This window comes from Sciurus vulgaris, assembly GCF_902686455.1.
Source record: "Sciurus vulgaris genome assembly, chromosome: 5".
NCBI classification, from domain to species: Eukaryota; Metazoa; Chordata; class Mammalia; order Rodentia; family Sciuridae; genus Sciurus; species Sciurus vulgaris.
In genome coordinates, this window is record NC_136465.1 from 77,365,990 (window position 1) to 77,385,935 (window position 19,946).

At 36.6% G+C, this 19,946-nt stretch overlaps 1 protein-coding gene across 3 annotated transcripts in view; it reads left to right on the forward strand.

Annotated features, from left to right (window-relative positions):
* KLRG1 (killer cell lectin like receptor G1) overlaps positions 1-13,832 on the forward strand; it is a 48,932-nt gene extending 35,100 nt beyond the window's left edge. Inside the window, exons 4-8 of one of the 3 annotated variants that reach the window (XM_079143186.1) lie at positions 600-700; positions 1,102-1,201; positions 11,578-11,676; positions 12,507-12,624; positions 13,757-13,832. In XM_079143186.1, the coding sequence (XP_078999312.1) occupies positions 600-700; positions 1,102-1,201; positions 11,578-11,583 (207 nt within the window). In that variant the 3' untranslated portion in view covers positions 11,584-11,676; positions 12,507-12,624; positions 13,757-13,832. Of the gene's footprint in view, positions 1-599; positions 701-1,101; positions 1,202-11,577; positions 11,677-12,506; positions 12,708-13,756 lie in introns of those variants that run through there. The other 2 variants (XM_079143185.1, XM_079143187.1) reach the window with 2 other exon arrangements.
* The last annotated feature ends 6,114 nt before the right edge of the window (positions 13,833-19,946 follow it).

Sequence of the window (19,946 nt, forward strand, 5' to 3'; positions counted from 1 at the left end):
GGAAGGTAGAGATGTAAGGTTATCTTATCTCTCACATAAGACTGTAATATAGACACAAAGGTCAAGTCTAGGAAGCTGCTCCTTCTTGCAATCAATAGATCTCTAGAATTAGAAATTAAAAGAGGGATGAGTTATTTAGGGTGGGAGCTTGTTGTAGTCAGTTTGGACTGGTAAAATAAAATACCCTGGCATGAGTGGCTTGAACAACAGGCATTTATCTTACAATTCTGGAGGTTGGAAAGCCCAAGATCAAGGTCTTGTAGATTTGGTTCCTGATGAGCACCACTTCCAGTTTACAGAAGGCTACATTCTTGTTGTCTTTCTGACAAGAGCTCAGGTCTCTTATTTTCAGGAACTGAAATCTACCCTCATCACTTCATGTAAACCTAATTACCTCCTAAAGGTTCCACCTTCCCAAGCCTTGCCATTGGGGGTTAGGGCCTAAACATATGAATTTGAGTGCAGGTGGACCAAAGCATTCAGTCCTCAACAATGGTCATGAGGGAGGTGTGAGGAATAATAATTGACCGGACAACGGAGCCTTTCTAGTTTGCTGAATCTTTCTCATCCTTCCTCATCATCTTCAATCTCCCCTTTAGAGCCTGCTTAAAGATTTCATCGGTCAGGATTTTCACTGGATTGGTCTGAGGAATAATTCTGGCTGGAGGTGGGAAGATGGATCAGCTTTAAACTTGTCAAGGTAAAGGGCTTCAAAGGAGTGAAGTAGAATAAGGAGGAGGAGGAAGAGGAGAGGAGAAGGGAAAGGAAAAAATAATTGGCTCAGAGCTTGAGAAACAGATGAGGGATAACAATGCAGAGGAGAGGAAAGCCTGAAAGGAGAAGAAAATAGGGACCAAGAAAAAAAAAAAGAAAAGAAAAGAAAAAGGGAATGAAGAGTGGGGGGAAAGAGCAAAAAAAAAAAAAAAAAAAAAAAAAAAACAAAAAAGGTGCTATTTTAAAGGGAGGCTAATGCACAATTTTTATTCTGCTGTTTTGAGAGTTGAGGGAGAAAGAATTTGCTCAATTTCTATCCCTTCATGCTTTTCAACTCCTTTACTGTGCATGTCGCCACAAGTGGTTGACTTTTCTGAATTCTTACAGGGTTCTTTCTAATAGCTGGGTGCAGATGTGTGGTGCCATCAACAAAGACGGTCTTCAAGCTTCCAGCTGTGAAGTTCCTTTGCAGTTCATCTGTAAGAAGGTCAGACATTGATGCAAGGCTGCGCTGTCCTGAATCTCAGAGCTGTCATGTATCTTTGAAAAGAGGGAACTGGCCTTTGGGATATTGGGCCAGCCATGAGTATATATTTAGTGAATGCAAGCCTGCTAAGATAGTGGTATTAGGCAGAAGACTAATGTGGCCTGTAGAGATTGATATTGTACTGCTGGTTTCTCTCTGAGACAATTTAAATATTATATTAACAATGCTTAAAGATCATATTTAGGCAAATTTATGAAATAGGTAAAAGTTTGCTTTTAGTAGTTCTCTGTCTGTCAGCTCATGCTGGCTCCCTCATCCCCACACCTACCATCTCTGTCAAAGGTATACCTATTCTTCCATCAATGACTGAATGGATAAAGAAAATGTTGAGTGCATACATAGTTGGAAATTATTCAGCCATCAAAGGAATGAAATTCTATCATTTGTAGTAACATGGATGAGCCTGGAGGACATTATGTTAAGAGAAATAAACCAGACACAGAAAGACAAATACCTTATGTTCTCATGTGTGAAAGTGATAAAAAGTTGATCTCATATTTATAGAGAGCACAATAGTGGTTATCAGAGGCTGTAAAGGGAGAGGGTGGTAGAGTTTAGTTAACTGTTAGATTGAGGAGTAATTTCTAGTGTTCCATAGAACAGTAGGTTGACTAGAGTTAACAATAAATTATTGTGGATTTCAAAACAGTCAGAAGAGAGACCTTTGAATATTTCTAAATGTTTGAGGTGATGGCTGTGTTGGCCTGAATTGAGCATTATATATTTTATGCATGTATTGAAATATCACTCTCTATCCTATAAACATGTACAATTAATATGTCAATCAAAAATAAAAAAAAAACAAAAAAGACAAAAACAAAAGAAAAAATGCCTTTTCTATGTTTTGTTTATTATGAACTGATCTGAAGACACCTCTGCAAATGCATATTATTGCTTCTGTCCTAGAGGGGTTTTATGTGTATTGATGGGTTACTATGTTAACTTCTCCCTGAGCATATATTTTTTGTCCTACTGATCCTTTGCAGATAAAGTTTTAATCTAAAGAATAATGCCAACCATGAGAAAATACACAGTGGAGAGTGGGTGAGAACAGGGTGGAGCTTTGTGTTTCTCAGCTCTTCACACTTACATAAAGACCTGCATGCACAGGTGTGGTTGAATAAACCAAGGTGTGACTATATCTTTTCTATGCAGCTGTTGTGTGATTTGTATATTAATTTCATGACAGTCATTAATCTGATAAGACATTTTCATAGATGAAGACTTATAGAAGCAGTTTATGTGACTGGGATCCCAAATCATTTTAGGCACCAATGTAGCAAAAATGAGAAAAACTTAATATTATTTCTCCATAGAGGAGTTTGGACATAGATAAAGAGAGAAGGTGCTGTTTAAAGACACAGGAGACATTATTGAGGGCTGGGGAGATAGCTCAGTTGGTAAAGTGCTTGCCTTACAAGCACAGGGCCCTGGGTTTGATCGCCAGCACCACAAAAAAAAAAAAAAAAAAAAAAAAAAAAAAAAAAAAAAAAAAAAGACATTATTGAAATTATTGAAGTAGGCCAAAATTCTGAGATATTAGTTATACCAGTTTGTCATTTGCTTTTCTTTCTTTAATCTTTCATACTTTTTTCTTTTAAAGAAATGGACTGTATTTTTTCTACCAATGCATCCCAAACACCTAAGATACATTCAGTGAATGAATACATACATGGATGAACAAAAGATATAAACTTAATATCCTAGCTGTTTCTGTTAGCCCATCAGTTGAAAATATTAAAGGCAAGAAAAACAGGATATCCTAATCCTCTCTTAACTACCCATTTGAGCATTCAGTAGCTGACTCTAAAAAGGCAAAGGGTCAGATTACTCTGGATATTATGCTTAAAGAAAGAAGTAGTAGAAACAGCTCCCATCTGCTTATAACCTCTTAACTTTGGTTTTGGAGCAGGGGTTGCCCTGATTTATGAATATGATGGTAGTGACACCAACTTTGTTAAGAGTGTAATGACAGTGATTCCATTTGGGCCATTGCTTAGTTGCTACAGGGTGCACACTTTTATTTATTTTAAGATGAAGGAAGGGGCATTGCTAAGCCTTTAGATTCTCACCTGAGCCGGCAGTATGTATTGTCTTCCTTTGTGAGGTGAGCTCAGACTTCTTGTAAGCTTTTCTCAGCTGCTGTGAGCACTGAGTCCTGTTCATCGCTGCGTAGGCTTCATTAAGGATGTTACAATAGAATTAACAGCTCGTTTCCTAGTTGTTTATTTATGCCTTAGACTTATTACTTAGGAGCTAAGGTTGATTATTGACTCAGCTCTTTTACATTGCTTGGTGTTTTAAAGTTTGGTAAAAACTAGCAACTGAATATTTTCTATTAGAATTTAAATTCCACAGCTGATTCCTTTGATGAACAAAATACAATAAATGTATCTAGGACATGCAATGTTTGGAATAAAACATTATTAAGGTAGTAACAGAGCAGTAATAAAGTAGAAATGAAGAAAATCCAGAGAGGGAAAAACCTTTATAGAGGCTACTCCTATTTCATATCCATGGATCCAGTAGGGAAAGTGGAAATAAGATTGTTTAATCCTTTTAATATAGCAAGAACCTAGGCTCTTGTCTCTTTCATTTTTTGTTATTTTACTGTACTTTAATAAATGTTTTTTGGACTTTGGCTACAGCGATAAGAGTTAAACTCCTCAGTTTGTGAAGTCAGCATCTTTCTTAGTCCATATATGTGTCTCAGTTTCTGTTTACCTTTCTGCTTCTTTCTGTATGCCCACTTCCATTCACCTTTCCTGCAAAGGAGCATACTTTGATGTTAGAAAGATTCCTTAAGCATGCTTGTTTCCTTATGAAATAATTAGTTTTCGTCTTCATCTTTTTTGTATTTAATTAAATTATTTTTTAAATTAAATGATTTTAAATATATCTCACTGTTTACTTTTTTCACTAGTGCTAAGTTTTTGAAATCCATCCATGTTGCTGTATGTGCTCATAATTCATCCTTTTATCTCCTGTGTAGTATCCATTTGACGTTTGCCACCAATGCAGGGGAGAATATTTTCACTTTTTGCTTTCTTCCGAGGTGCTGGGGATTCGAACTTGGGCCCATGCACACGCTCAGCAAGCGCTCTACGGGTGAGGTATTCGCGCGCTTGAGAATATTCTCTATGTATTCCTACTCCCAGCTCTTCCTCCACCCCAGGTAAAGGTCCTACAGTCTACTCTGTTATTTAGATGACAAACCAGAGAGTTTACTGATTGATTCTCTTCTTTCTTCCTTTCCTCCTCACTCACTCCCTTTTTTTCTTTTTCTCTCCTTTTCTTCTCTCCCTCTCTCTCCTTTCCCTCTCCCTTCTTTCCTTCGTTTCTTCATTCCTTCCTTTTTCTTTCTATCCCAGGGAGGCTCTACCACTGAACTACAAGCCAGCCTTTTTTTTTTTTTTTTTTTTTAATGATTTGGAAACGGTCTCACTGAGTTGCCCAGGCTGACCTCAGACTTGTGATCCTCCTGCCTCCGCCTCTGAGTTGCTGGGATGACCAGAGTGTGCCACAGTGCCTGGCTCGTTCTCGATTTTTTTTTTCACCATATCAGCAAATCTTCTTGTGTATACTCTGAGAATACATTCTGATTTTCACCACTTCTCTCCATCTCCACTTCTAACTCTAGTCCAGGCCACTGTGTGGTTCACCTGGATTACAGTGACATTTTTAATCACTCCCACCTGTAAAAAAATAGTTCTATTAAGGTACATTTGACATACAGTAAGTGGAATATTTTTATCATATATACTTTATATATATAATTTTTATTAATTTTAAGATATATGTCTCCATGAAATCATCTCCACAACCAAGATAGTCAATGTGTCAGTTAACCACAGTGGGTTCCTTGTGATGTTTTGTAATTCTTTCCTTTCTCTCCTCCTGTCTCCCAGTTCTCCACATTTTCTGGGAAATTCTGGATCTAATGTCTGTCACTATAGATGAGATTGAGTCTTCTGAAGTTTTATAATATACAGTGAATCATTCAGTATGTACTCATTTTTTTCTTACTTGTTTTATAAATTAGTTTATGATTCATCCTTGTTGTGTTTATCAATATTTTAGTTTTTTATTGCTGATATTCCATTATATGGATTTACCATATTTTGTTAACTGTCTAATTGTTTATGAAAATTTAGGTTGTTTTTAGTTTTGTCTATTAAAAATAAAGCTGTTGTGAACATTTGGGTACAAGTCTTTGTATGGACCTAGACCTTTTCTCTTTGGCAAATAACCTAAGAGGTGGAATAACTGGATTAAATAGGTATGCATTTTATTTTATTTTTTCTTTGTAAATTAATATTATTTTAAATGGATTGATCATAATTGTATACACTTGTGGAGTATAATGTGATTTTTTTTATATTATTATGTTTGTTTTTAATGCAAATATTATCTTGACATTAAATGCAAATGTCCCAACAGTCAACTGTGTCCATACCCCATGTCACACTGGCTTTCCTTCATTTTCTCAACTGTGTTTTGCTCCTTCTCACAGAGGGCCTTTGCACCTTCCATTTCCACTGGACATTCTTTGTCCTCCGCTGCATGATTCAGACATTCATCTTTCAGTGGGCATCAAAAACAAACTGCCAGTTTCTCCAAGGCTGCCTTTCTTGAGCTCCACTTGTATGCTGCCTGGACTTTGCTTTCCACACACTTATCACTCACATTTCCACATATTATCCACACTCTGGTAATGTGCTGTCTGACTCTTGCCCACTGTGTGTTTAGGACTGCATGCTCAGTTAAGACAAGGCTGTGTCTTTTATGGCTACCCCTAATGGTTAGCAGAGTGTTGCAGAGGAACCAAGGAGAGGGCAGACTTTACTATGGCATTGCTAAACATCTTCAGAAGGATAGGAAAGGCTGGTAGTGTAGGGGCTGACAGAGGCTGGGAGCAGCATAGCTCAGTGGTAGAGTGCTTTCCTAGCACGCATGATGCTTTGGATTTGATTCCCAGCTCTGCAAAAGAAAAAAAGAAAAGGATGGCAGCCTGGTGCAGTGGCAGCATGCTGCAGCTGGTAGCTCAGGGGAGAAATGGAAACTATCCTCTGTTGAAGTCCCCTTCTCTTTTCTTTCTCATAAAATGAAACTGTGCAATGAACACTCAAGACTAGTTGCTTTACTGAGAATGCACTTGATTATAGTACTTTTAATTAACTTGGATCAATATATTTGTGACATTTCTTGGTCCTGTCTTGCCTTATAACGAAGTGAGAAAGAAAAAAATTCCCAAACACCAAAGTGAGATAATTGTCATTTAAAAAAAAATGAGCTGGCATTTTTTACTTTACTATATTTCTAAAAAGTATGAAGTTAGAGTTCTTTTAAAATTGTATACTGGTTTTGTACAATCATTATTTTCTATTCCTTGCTTCAGACCTCGCTATCTCAGATTGTATTAGTTTGCTTGGATTGCCATAACAACAGATACCAGACTGGGTGTCTGAAACCACAGAAGTCCGTTTTCTCACCTTTCTGGAGACTAGAAGTTTGAGGTCAAGGTGTTTGTTACATCAATTTCTTCTGAGGCCTCTCTTACTGGGTTGGAGTCAGCCAGACTTCTCCCACTTTCTTCATGAGGTCCTTTTGTGTGTCTGTGTCCTAAACCTCCTTTTCCCCTCATATTTTTTGTGGTGCCTTGTATTTGTATATAATGGTGGGATTTGTTGTTACACATACATACATGTGCATTTTATTAAGAAAATAACAAACTCTTTTCCAAAGTGGTTGTACAGTCCAAAGTCCCATTAGCATTGTGTAAGAATTCCATTTCCTCTACACCATAGAAGTATAGGCAGTCTTTTTAATTTTAGCCATCGTATAAGTATGTAGTGATATTTCACTGTGGGTTTCATTACCATTTCCTTAAAAACTAATGATGTTGAACATCTTTTCATGTGCTTATTTGCCATCCATATATTTTTGATAAATTACCTATTCAACTCTTTTGTCCATTTGTTTTCTATTTATGAAATTTTCAAAGTTCTTTATATATTTTCTCTAAGTTCTTATCAGATATGTACTTTGCAAATGTACACTTTTTTCTCAGTCTATGCCTTGTTTTTTCATGATCTCAGCAGTGTTTCGAAGAACTGAGGTTTTAAAAATTTTGGTGAAGTCCAGTTTATCAGTGTCTATTGTGAAATACATATTAGACCTTCCACCCTCTTTCCTCACTTTATAACTCCTAAAAGCCTTGGAATCTTCAGAGTGATGAGTGTGTTTCCTGTGCTAATGAATTATTGGGGGCTGGGGACTCCTAGATAGCTTAAGGTTGGGAGGATGATCACCAAAATGATCAAAGCATGATTAGAGGGTTGGGACTTTCAACTCCACCTCCCCACCTCCAGGAAGGAGAGAGGTGCTGAAGGTTTAGTTAATTACCAATGGCCAATGATTGAATCAGTCATGCCTGTGTAATGAAGCATCCATAAAAACTCTAAAGGACTGAGTTCTGGGAGCATCTGGATAGCTGAACAGGCAGGGTTCCTGGAGCATAGTATATCCCAAGAGGGCATGGAAACCTCACGCCCCGTCCCTGTATGCCTTGCCCTGTGCGTCTCTCCCATCTGGAAGTTCTTGTGTCTTTTGTAATATCCTTTATACAAAAGAGTGAATGTAAGCAAGGGTTTCCCTGAGTTCTATGAAGCAAACTAATTGAATGTGAGAAGGGGTTTTGAGAACCTGGATGATCAGAAGCTCAGGCTACACATAGCCTGTGCTTGTTTGCAACTGGTATGTGATTTTGGGGGTAGTCTTGTGGGACTGAGCCCTCAACCTATGGGCTCTGATGCTATCATCGTGTCAGAATGGAATTGAATTAGGGAACACCCAGCTAGAACCTACTTGAGAATCCACTGCAGAATTGACTGCTTGTGTGGTCTGTGGGAAACCTGCCGCAAACTGCCAGCCCCAGCATTTGGTCACAGAAGCGGTCTGTGTGTGAAAGTTTGTTTCTGGGGGAAAACAAATTGTCTTTTTTTTTTTTCCCCTCCTAATCAATCTTTTGTATTACAGTTTATGCTTTTGTTTGTTGTCTAAAAAATCCTTGCCCAGTCTGAAGTCACAAAGATTGCTTCTATGTTTTAATCTAAAAATTTTGAAGTTTTAGGTTTTGCATTTAGGCCTGTGATCAGTTTTGATTGAACTTTTGTATCTGGTATGAGGTGTGGATTACTTTTATCTTATAACCATCCAGTTGTTCCAGTACCATTTATTGAAATAACTACTTCAACATTGACTTCCCTTGGTGAAAATCAGTTGCTAATATTCATGTGGATCTATTTCAAATTTCTCTTTTCATCTATTAACTTATATGCCTGTTCTTTTATTTCTTCCTCACAGTAACTTTAAGAGTCTTGAAATCAGGTAGTGTAGTCTTCCAACTTTGTTTTTCTTTTTCAAAATTGTTTCTATGTTCTGTGATCTTTCCTATAGATTTTACATAAATATTCTTTAAAAAATTTTATTTTACAAATATCCTTTTAATGAGTTATTTTGTATATATATGAATATATCAGGGAGACTTGCTGGGTCATGGGAATATGCAATTTAAGCTTTTTAGATACTTTAAAATGGTGCATTAATTTAAACTCTCCAGCAGTGTATGAATTGAAGTTCTTTTTTTCTTTGCGTCCTCGCAAAGCAAAGGTGAGGTGAACCACAGGTTCCTCACAATCATGATGCATTTTACTCCTGGCTCCAACCTTAAAGAGTAGAGTTTTAACTTAGGAGGAGGTATTTCGGATTCTTTGCATTACAGCATCTATAAGGTAAATCATTCCCTTGGTAGTAATGCTCTCTCCTGGCAAATCTTTGATGATGATAATAGTCATTATTTCCATAATAGTACTGAGGTGGAAAAAGACATAAAAGGGAGGGGAGAAAACTTCTGGCACACAGAAAAGAGTATTAACACAACGTGATAAAAGCTCAGGAAGACATGATTTTCAAGGTGGAAGGAGCACTCATCAGTATAAAATGTCAAAGAGCTGTAAAGTAGCATAATGATAGAAAAGCATTCATTGAATTTGGCAATATGGATGTCATAGTTCATTACTCTTTATCGTTGTGATGGTGACAGATGTATAATTTGAGTAAGCCAACCGATGAATAGGAGATAAGGAATTAGAAAACAGTTCATTTAGAAGATTCTTTTAAATGTGGTTTGGTTTTGACAGGAGGGGAAAGATAATATCTAAATAGTTATATGTAAGGTCACTATATTTCAAATATGAATAGGAGGCAGTAACATTTTCATTAGTTGAAGTGGAAAATCCAGTTGAAAGAGAGTTTAAAAATGCATGCAAGAGAGAGAATATTTCATAGACCAAGATCCTTGAGACGGTGGGGAAACATGAGACCCAGCCTACAACTGGAAGAAATATCTTGGGTGGAAAGAAGCCCCCTTTCCCCTGGGTGGAGGAAGTATAGGTGCAGATTCTGATATGTTTGTAAGTGATAGGGGAGAAAATGTAGACTGTTTTTGCATGGTAAACTTCATTTTCTTGGTGAAATGAGACAAGGTCATGTGCTAAGAATGATAGGTTTGGGAGTTAATAGCAGAATTTTGGAATAATCACACAAGCAGCACTGAGCTGAGGTCAGGCAGGAGGTTATACATTTTTTAGTGATTTCAGTCTGTACTATTGCATGATTTTTGGCAGCAGCTTGTACCAGACTAGTTACAGTAACAGACGGGTCAGGTGATAGAAATAATGAAGAATTGGGTTTTTACAGGGTAGTTTCAGAGAAAGGAAAACTGTATAAGAAACTGAAGGAGTCAAAGATAGAAAAGAAACCCAATTAGGCATCCTGAAGGGAAGGAAATGTTGGAAAGGAAAAGCTTTGTGAATGGTAGTGTAGGACATGTGGTAAAATACCACACTATGTGCCTACAACAGATTCCTAAAAATGGCAATCTAATTTGTCTGGCAAATTAGAAGTTATAAGATACTACTACATTACTTTTCAAAAAAGTTGAAGTAATTTTCCTCCCACTAGCAATGGATGAGGATACTGGTTCTCCCTTATTGGCTCCACATCATCTCAATGTTTTATATTTTGGTATTATTATTATTATTCCTGTGATAGAAGAGGAATGATATGCCTTTTTATATTTTGTGTTCCTCTACTATTGGCTGTAAGCATATTCTCAAGTTAATAATTTTGATACTTTCTCTGTATTTATATCCTTTGACCATTTGTTTGGTCAGGTTTTTCTTTCCTTTTCTTATCCATCTGTAGGTGTTCTTTGTATATTAGTGATAATGACCTGTTTTCAGTCACATATGTTGCAAACATTTTCTTTCTATTAATTGTTTTTTTAAATATTGTAGAGGACTTTTTCTTCCTATTTATGCATTTAAAGTTTAAAAAAAATATATATTTTAACAAAAGTTAACAAAAATTATACATGTTATTGTGTACAACATATTTTTTTTTCAAAATTGAATCAACCTATGTGTAATGAATTTAAAAAATCAGGACAAGATTACCATTATTCAATAGACTATTGTTTTCTATTCTTCATGACACAAACAAAAGTTTGTTAGAAGAGAATGCAGCTACTAACAATCTATGCAGCTATCCTTCCCAACAATCTGAGTGTTCATAAATTGTAAGACACGTATGTCTTCAACAGCATATTGTTCTGAAACATATATGCATTGTGCAGTGGCTGAATTGAGCTAATTCACATGTATTATCTCACATATTTATCATTGTTTTGTGGTGAGAACACTTAAAATCTTAGTAATTTTTAAGAATATAATACATTATTAACTATATTCACTATATTGTACACAAGGTGTCTTGAATTTATAATTTATTCCTCCTATCTAATTAAAGTTTTATATCCTCTGAGCACCCCATTTTAAGTTTTGTGTTTGTTTGTTTTTTGTTTTGTTTTGGTACTAAGGATTGAACTCAGGGGCAGTTAACCACTGAGCCACATTCTAGGCCCTTTTTGGTATTTTATTTAGAGACAGGGTCTCATTGAGTTGCGTAGAGCCTCGCTAAGTTGCTGAGGCTGGTTTTGAACTCATGATCCTCCTGCCTCAGTCTCCTGAGCCTCTGGGATTACAGGTGTGCGCCACTTTACCTGACCCATTTTAATTTCTAATCAAGTCAAATCTCTTATTTTTCCTCCCAATTGTAGATTATGGTTTTCCATCTGGAATCCTGTACTTTGAATCATACATATAGTTTCCCAAATTTTTCTCTAATAAGTTTATATTTGTTATCATTAGTGTGTTTTACAGTTTAATACTTAATTTTCCCTGATGTGAATATAGGAGTAGAAAAGATGACTGAATTCTGGGCTAGAGTCCTGAATCATTGTGAAGGAGGGAACAGGTTTGAGAGGGACAGTGACAAAAAGGAGTAGAGGATTGGTGAGTATGGTTCAAAAGAAGTCACTTTTGGGGGGTACTTTTCTGTGATAAAAACAGCCATGTCCTGCATAATGTCATTTTGCTCATTGAGGGACCCATATACGACCGTTGTTCCATAAGCCTGTAATGACACATTCATATTGCCTAGTGACACCACAGCCATCCTAAAGACAAGTTGTGTACAGTGTTTGTCTTGATGCTTCTGTAAGCAAAGCTACTGCACTGTCAGTCATAAATGTATAGTGGTACAAGTATGTACGGTACATAATGCTTGATAATTATAATCAATTACTAGGTTACTGGTTTATGTATTTACTATACTATACTTTTAATCATTTTTTCTTTCCTTTTTTTACAGTGTTTGGGATGGAACTCAGGATCTCATGTGTGCTAGGCAAGCCCTGTGCAACCGAGCCATATCCCCAATCCCTTTTTCATTATTTTTAAGTGTTCTTTTTTTAATTTATTAAAAAAACTTACCATAAAACACAATGCGCCATGTTGCACTGGCAACAACCTCAGACGCTTCATGTTACAAAGAGATACATCAGTGAAAAAAAAGAGTTTCTACTCTATCCTCTGATCCCCAGACTACCCAGTTTCATTCCTGTGAAAAAACATAGTTGACTTTTTGTGTCCTTTTCCAGATACAATCATGTAAACATGTATGGATATAAGTGCATGCACTCACATTTAATTCAAATTGTAATATAGTGGGCACACTGCTCTGAACTCACCCTCTCTTGCAATCAACAATATATTTTGACTCTTTCTGTGCCCATATTCATTAAACTGCCTCATTTTTTGTTTTGTTTTTGTTTTTGAGACAGGGTCTACTATGTTGCTGAGGCTGACATTGAACAGGCTCTAATGATCTTCCTACCACAGACTCCCATGTAGCCAGGACCAATGGATGTGCCAGCAGGCCTGGCTGTCTCATTTTTTAATGTACTGGATGGAATTCTATTTTGTGGATCTGGAAATTTATTTAGATGGTCTCCTACAAATGGAAATTTAGTTCATTTCTCCTTTTTTTTTTCTTTATAAAAAGTTCTGCAATGACTCTTTTTCTGCTGATGCAATTTTGTGCATTTTGAGAGTATGGAGATATTAACAAAGGCTATGTATAAATCAATGAATCACACTCCTACAAGCAATGTATGAAAGTTTCATTTTCTCTCCACCTTCACCAACACACTTTTCCATTATATTTGATCTTTGCTAATTAGAGAAGTAAAAAATGGTTTGTCATATAGTTTAATTTGCATTTCCCTTATTAAGAATGATATCAAGCATCTTTTCATCTGCTGAAGAGCAATGCATATTTCCTTTTCTGTGGCATGTCAGTGCTTAGCCTTTATCCTTTTTTAAAAAAAAATGGGTGATTGATATTTTTCTTAATAATTTATATAAGAAAAAAGTTTTTATGTGTTAATGTTAGCCATTTGAAAATATTGTTTTAGTTTATAATTTTTCTTAACTTGTATATGATAGAATTTTTTTCTTTGAGAAATTTTGGATTTTACATATCAACTTATCTTTTATAAATATGAATTTTATATAATTCAGAATCAGTCTGTCTTCATTCCAAGATTACACAAATCTCCCATATTTTCCTCTAGTACATGAATGGTTTTAATTATTTTTTTTTGCTTAAATATTTCCTTTGGAATTTATTTTGGCATAAAAATGTGATACAGGATCCAACTTAACCTTTCTATCAATGACTGGTCACTATATCACTTAGTGAATAATACAGTTTTTCTGAACTAATTTGAAATGTTGCCTACCTCATGTATTAAGCTCCTTGAAGTATGTGGGCTGATTTATTGCTTTCTAATATGTTCCATTGAATCATATGCTTATTCATATACCCAACTATCCTATTTAAATTATTATTACTTTATAATATATTTTAGCACCAATAGAATTATTCAATACTTATTAGAATTTTCTTAAAATTTCTTTTTGCTCATTAATTTTTCTATGTGTAATTTATTTATTTATTTAAGTTTTGGTACCAGGGATTGAACCCACTGAACCACATCCCTGTCCCTTTTTATTTTTAATTTTGAGACAGGGTCTCAATGAGTTTCTTTAGGGCCTTGCTAAGTGCTGAGGCTGGCTTTGAACTTGGAATCCTCCTGCCTCCGGCTCCCGAGTCACTGGGATTACAGGTTTGCACCACCGTGCCTGGTTGTGTGTGTATTTTAGAATCAAGTTGGTAGAACTAATCTTTCTTTGTTGATTTTTCATAGCCCAGGACTTGACATTTCTTTTTAATTAAAATTACCTTTTATGTTCTTCAGTTGTGTTTTAAAGAATTTTTCACATAGATTTTGCAATTTCTTAAAAGATTTATGGAGACATCTTTATAAAAACTTGTTGTTACTACTATTGTCAATAGGGTAACTATAAAGTTACATTTTCAATTGCTTTGTTTATATATGTAAAGGCTATTGATTTCTATTATTAATCAGTCATTGGTCTGATATTTTTCTTTGAGTGGCTTATTTCTTCATAGCCTATTTTATTTACTAGAATGTAAATCTCATGTAGACCTGTCTTGTCTGTCTTATCACTGCTTTATTTTGGAGCCACAGATACAATGTTTGCCTCAGAGAAATTTCTCAAATATTTGAGGGAATGAATGAGTGAATATGTAAATGGGAATAATAATACCCATTTTACAGAGTTGTCAGGGATTGTTTTATATATTTTCTTTTCAAGCAGTTAGTACTTAATAGGTACTCAATATTTGACTATAGTAGTATATTTATTTAGAAAACCTTCAAACCTACAGATAAGTTGAAAGATGAGTGCAATGAACATTGGTATCACCTCTTCTAAATTCACCTATTGGTAATGTATTGTCACCAATGCTCCTTCTCCTCTTTTTTCCTCTTTCCCCGCCTCCACTCTTCTCTCTTACTAAACCGTCTGAAAGGAGGTTGCACAAATCACCTTCCTAGCCTATAAATGTTTTTGTATAAAATTTCCATAGTAGAGACATTCTCCAAACACTGTCACTACACTTAAGAAAGCCATATGAAACCAATACCATTATCGTATAACTCATACATAAAATTTCCCAATTGTTCCAAATATGTCCTTTAAATATATAGAATTCTGAATAGAATCTATATTTCAGTGTTTCTCTAGAGAAATAGAACCAAAAGGATCTATCATCTATCTATCTATCTATCTGTCTATCTATCTATCTATCTATCTATCTATCTATCTATCTATCTATCTATCTATCTATCTTTCTATGTATCATAAGGAGTTGACTTGTGCAACTATGGAGGCTGAGCTGTTCCATGACCTTCATCTGCAAGTTGAAAACCAAGCAAAATTAGTTGCAGTCTGAGTCTGAAGACCTGAGAACCACGGGTCAATGGTCCAAGGGCATGAGAAAATTGATGTCTCAGATCAATCAATGGGGCAGGGGAGATGGGGGGGCAGAGAGAGAGAGAGAGAGAGAGAGAGAGAGAGAGAGAGAGAGAGAGAGGAGAGAAAGATTGACTCTTTCCTGTGCTTTTTTTTTTTTTTTCCTTCTGTTCAGGCCCTCACTGGACTGGATAATGCACACCCACATTGGGGAGAGTAATTGCTTTACTCAGTCTACTGATTCAAATGCTAATTTCATCCAGAAACACCCTCATGGACATAACCAGAAATAATGACCATAGAGAACTCCCCATAAACCCATAGGTACAAACTGAGAGAGAAGACAGTATAGCAAGAGTGGGCACCATGGTATTTGGGCTGCTTCTTTATGAAACTAACTTTATGTCTTTGAAGTCTGCTTGGGCTTCATCAGGTACATACTGTTTTTCCTTGACATTGAAGTCTTGCTGTACACACCCAACTTAATGACTTGGTGTTTTGGATAACACCTAGTTTATGATGGGCTGCTCAGGTAGCATGGTACTTGGTGGCTCATGGTTAAATGTTTGGTGTCTGCTAACACTGTTTATGGCCAAGGGCTGTTTCTTGATAAGAGAACAGTTATCCATAGAGGATGGCAGAGCTTTGCTCCAACATTCTAAGAGCTGGCTCTGCAAATTACTTAGAGAGCTCCAAACAGCATCCCTATTGGACAATGACATGTCAAATACCATTGGATCTACTGGATTGTATGGCCCAAATGGCCACCATCCTGGGCCTGCTACAGAGCCTTCTCTTATTCTGGGCCTCACTAAAAATTAGCAGTTTTTTTTTGGTCATTCAGCAAATGGGCTAACAACTAAATATAGAATATGTTGCCTCTCAAATGCAGAGATCCCCTGATATCGTGTCTTCTATTTGGTTGTGAAAGGGGACAGAGGCAACAACTTATCCTTTACCTTATGCTATAGACTGAAAGTTTATTTCCCTTCAAATTTCACAAATTTCAAATTTCATCACCAAAATGATGGTATTTGGAGGTGGGGACTTTGAGAAGTGATTAGGTCATTACAGCAGAACCCTCACAAATGGGACTAGGTCCTTATAAAAGGGACTCCAGAGAGCTCCCTTGTTCTTTCTACCATGTGGAACACTGCAAAAGATGACCCTCTAATAAACCAGGGAGCTGGCTCTCACCAGACACTGTATCTATCAGCACCTTGATCTTCTTTATGACACCCAGTTTATAGTAATTTGTTACAGCAGCCCAAAAGGACTAAGATACTTTAGGAGAAATATCTCAACCCCATACCACTGAACTCCTAGAATTTTGCTGAAGTAGGTCCTCTAAGTTTTATTGGATTAATTTCTCACTCTTTGACATGCAAATATCTTGCCATTATGTCTACAGTAGTTGCTACTTTTTGCTCCCCAAGTCTCATAAGCATAATGCCATCAATGTAATGAACCAGTGTAATATCTTGTGGAAGGGAAAAGGGAAAGAAGGACAAGATCCCTGTGAACCTGTGGGGCATGGTGGCTCATGCATACCTGAAATCTCAGCTACTTGGAAGGCTGAGGCAGGAAGGTTGCAGATTTGAGGCCAGCTTGGGCAGCTTTGTGAGATTCTGTCTCAAGGGATGGGAATTGTAACTCAGGATTAGAAGGTCCCTGGGTTCCATCCCCAGGACTACCCACCCCACACCAGCCCCCCCCCCAAAAAAAATCATAGTGAACCAAATTACAACATGGGTCTGAACAGTAGAAATGCCCCTTAAGATAGACTAATATATTCATGATCTTGCCAAATGAAAACAAACTGCTTTTGGTGATCTTTACTAACAAGTATGGAAAGTGAGAATATATGTTAATTTGCTCAAGTAATAAAACCATGTCTGATACAGCAGTTACCCAATTAAGCATGTGGTAATCCACTATCATTCTCTAAGATCTTTCTTCTAAACAGGGTCAACAGGCAAGTTGAAAGGGAATGGTGTGGGAATCACCATCCCTGCATCTTTCGGGTCCTTGATGATAATACTAATCTCCATAGTCCCTTCAGGAATATGGTTTTGTTTTAATTTACTATTTTCTTGGGTAGAGGCTGTTGTAGAAGTTTCATTTGGTCTTTACCAGCATAATAGCTCTCATTCCACAAGTTAGGGAGCTGATGTAGGCCAATCCCAGCTGCCATGTGTGTCTGTTTTAATTGCAGCCTAGGTAATGGGAAATGACCACAAGATGGGCCCGGGACTCATTGGATGTACTGGGAGTTAGAGCTGAACTGAAATTCCTTACCTGATCTCCATTTGCCCATCCTCTGGCTGACGGACCACAGATGTTTTGGGTCTTCTGGAATTAGTGTGTTCTCAGAGCCAATGTCAATAGTCGCCCAAGGTCTATTTATTTCCTTTTCTTCAACAAATAGTTACCTTGGTCTTAGGTGCCTTTTCAGAAGGCTGGGAGAAGGATTAACTGAATAAGTATTTGGTATCATATCAGGGTCTTAACCCAAGAGGATCCAACTTCTTGTTCATTCAATGGGTTCTGGATCTAGGTCAAGTCTGGGAATTGATCGAGGGGCTGCGATTCTGTTTTTCTGATACAGTCTAGACTTTTGTCCTCCTGTCTCAAAGGCCTGAGTGCCTGGGATTGCAGGTGAGCACCACTGTACTGGCTTAATTCTGCTGTTCTTTACACTAACCAAACTGCTATGTGTTGAATGTTTGTGACCTCTCAAAATTTGCATGTTAAAACCCCAGTACCAAATGTGGTGTTACTTGGAGGTGGTTACTTTGGGAAGCAATTAGGTCATGAGGATGGAGCCCCCATGAATGGGATTAGTGTCCTTCTAAAAAGAGACACAAGACCTTGCTTCACAAGGCCATTGCTTCAATTTCAAGGCTGGATAGTCTCTGCCAATAGTCATGGTTATGGGGCTCCCTGGATTCCTGGGGTGCTGACCCCTACTCAGTATGGCTATGGGGCAGGGCCATTGTCCTAATGATTATGGAAAGTGGGATTTCTGTCTCTACCCATCTGCTCTGGAAAGGTGGAATTGCTCCCTTAGTGGGACCGGAAAGTGAGCAAGTCAAGAGGATTATTCTTGAATCTCAAGAATATTGTGCAGTTACCTTATTTTTTTTTTATTTTATCATTTTAGTTTTCCATAATTATTTTACTCTTCTCCTTTTTTGCCAGACTTAAAAGATTTTTATAAGGTAGCAATACGAATATTTTTTAACCTTTGCTGCCACCATGTGGTTCTTTTTCATTATTGCACATTAAGAAAAGTCAGCTGCTAACAGAAAAAGGACAAATGTAGGAGACACACATTAAAATTGTTTTTTTTTTTTTTTTAAATAATAATGCAAAGGATCTGAGGCATGAATCCAGTTTTGTATATCAAATCCCACTAGTTGACATTTTTTTTTTTTTGTGGTGCTGGGGATTGAACCCAGGACTTGTGCTTACCAACTAAGCTATATCCTCAGCCCTAGTTGACATTCTTTGTCAAACCAAAATGCATAATTTCTCTGGGGATGTATTAATTGTTGATCCTGACTTGTTGCCTACTGTCAGTTGTTTTTAAAATGGATTCTGGAAAAAATTGCATAGGAAGCCAAACCTGATATCTACAGTAGCTCCAAAATCTTAAAAATTTGTTAGTAGACTTTCATTTTGGTCTAGAATTTGTTATATTGGAGCAAAGCACTTTGACTTTCCCTAAATGAAAGAGAGAGAGAGAGAAAAAAAAAAGTTTTAAAAAGTAGAATATGCTTATAACCCATTTTCCAGGCAAAATTTTCATAAAAATTTTCATGTGAAAAATATTGATTGCACATCTTTATTTAAAAAAGAAGCACATATTATCTTCAGGCATGACACTGAAGAGTAGATAGCTTTGCTCTTGAAAAACAACTGAAGAAAAACAGTGTTAAAGATACTAAGCCCAACAAAGAGGGAAAAAAAGAAAAAAAAAAAAAAAAAGCTGGGGCCGGGATCGTGGCTCAGTGGTGGAGCACATGCCTCACGCACATGAGGGACTGGGCTCGATCCTCAGCACCCCATAAAAACAAATAAATAAAGACACTGCGTCCATCTACAACTAAAAATATTTTTAAAAAAGAAAAAATACTCAGTCAGCAATATAAATACTAAGATTGCAATACAGATCAGGCATAAAAAAGTAGAGTGTCTGAATTTAGCACTCATCGCTAGTAAAGGATAAAATGAGTGTTTATGAAGAGAATGTGAATGATTCTTGACTATTTGAACACCAAATGGAAAAATCATTTGATGCTATTTATGAATAGCATGAAACAAACCTTAAGTTGTAAGTCACATTTTTCTAGTGAAGAAAGAAGCCAAAAAAAAAAAAAAAAAAAAAAATCACAGTGGGAAAAATGCATAGAAAGTTAGCCATTTTGTGAAAAAATAATATATAAGACTTTAAACTGGACTCTGTAAACAACTGGGTAGGAAAGTCAAAGGGATGTGTTGGTGGAAAATAAGAGAATGATCATTTTACAGGGAAAAGAGAATGGTTGTAAAAACTATTCATTATAAAATAAGGCCTGTAATATATTACTAATAGTAGTGGTTGTGAGGAAATAGAAAATAAATTTACTAAATGCAGCACCCACACAAGACACACTAAGAAATTTTGCCTACATAAGCCCCTACCTTCATTTAGAAATGTACATATGCCAAAAAATAGTATACTTCTGTGTTAATATAAAGATGAATGTATTCTAGCCAGGCATGATGATGCACACCTGTAATCCCAGCAGCTCAGGGGGCTGAGGCAGGAGGATCACCAAGTTCAAAGCCAGCCTCAGCAACTTAATGAGGCCCTACAACAACAACTTAGTGAGACC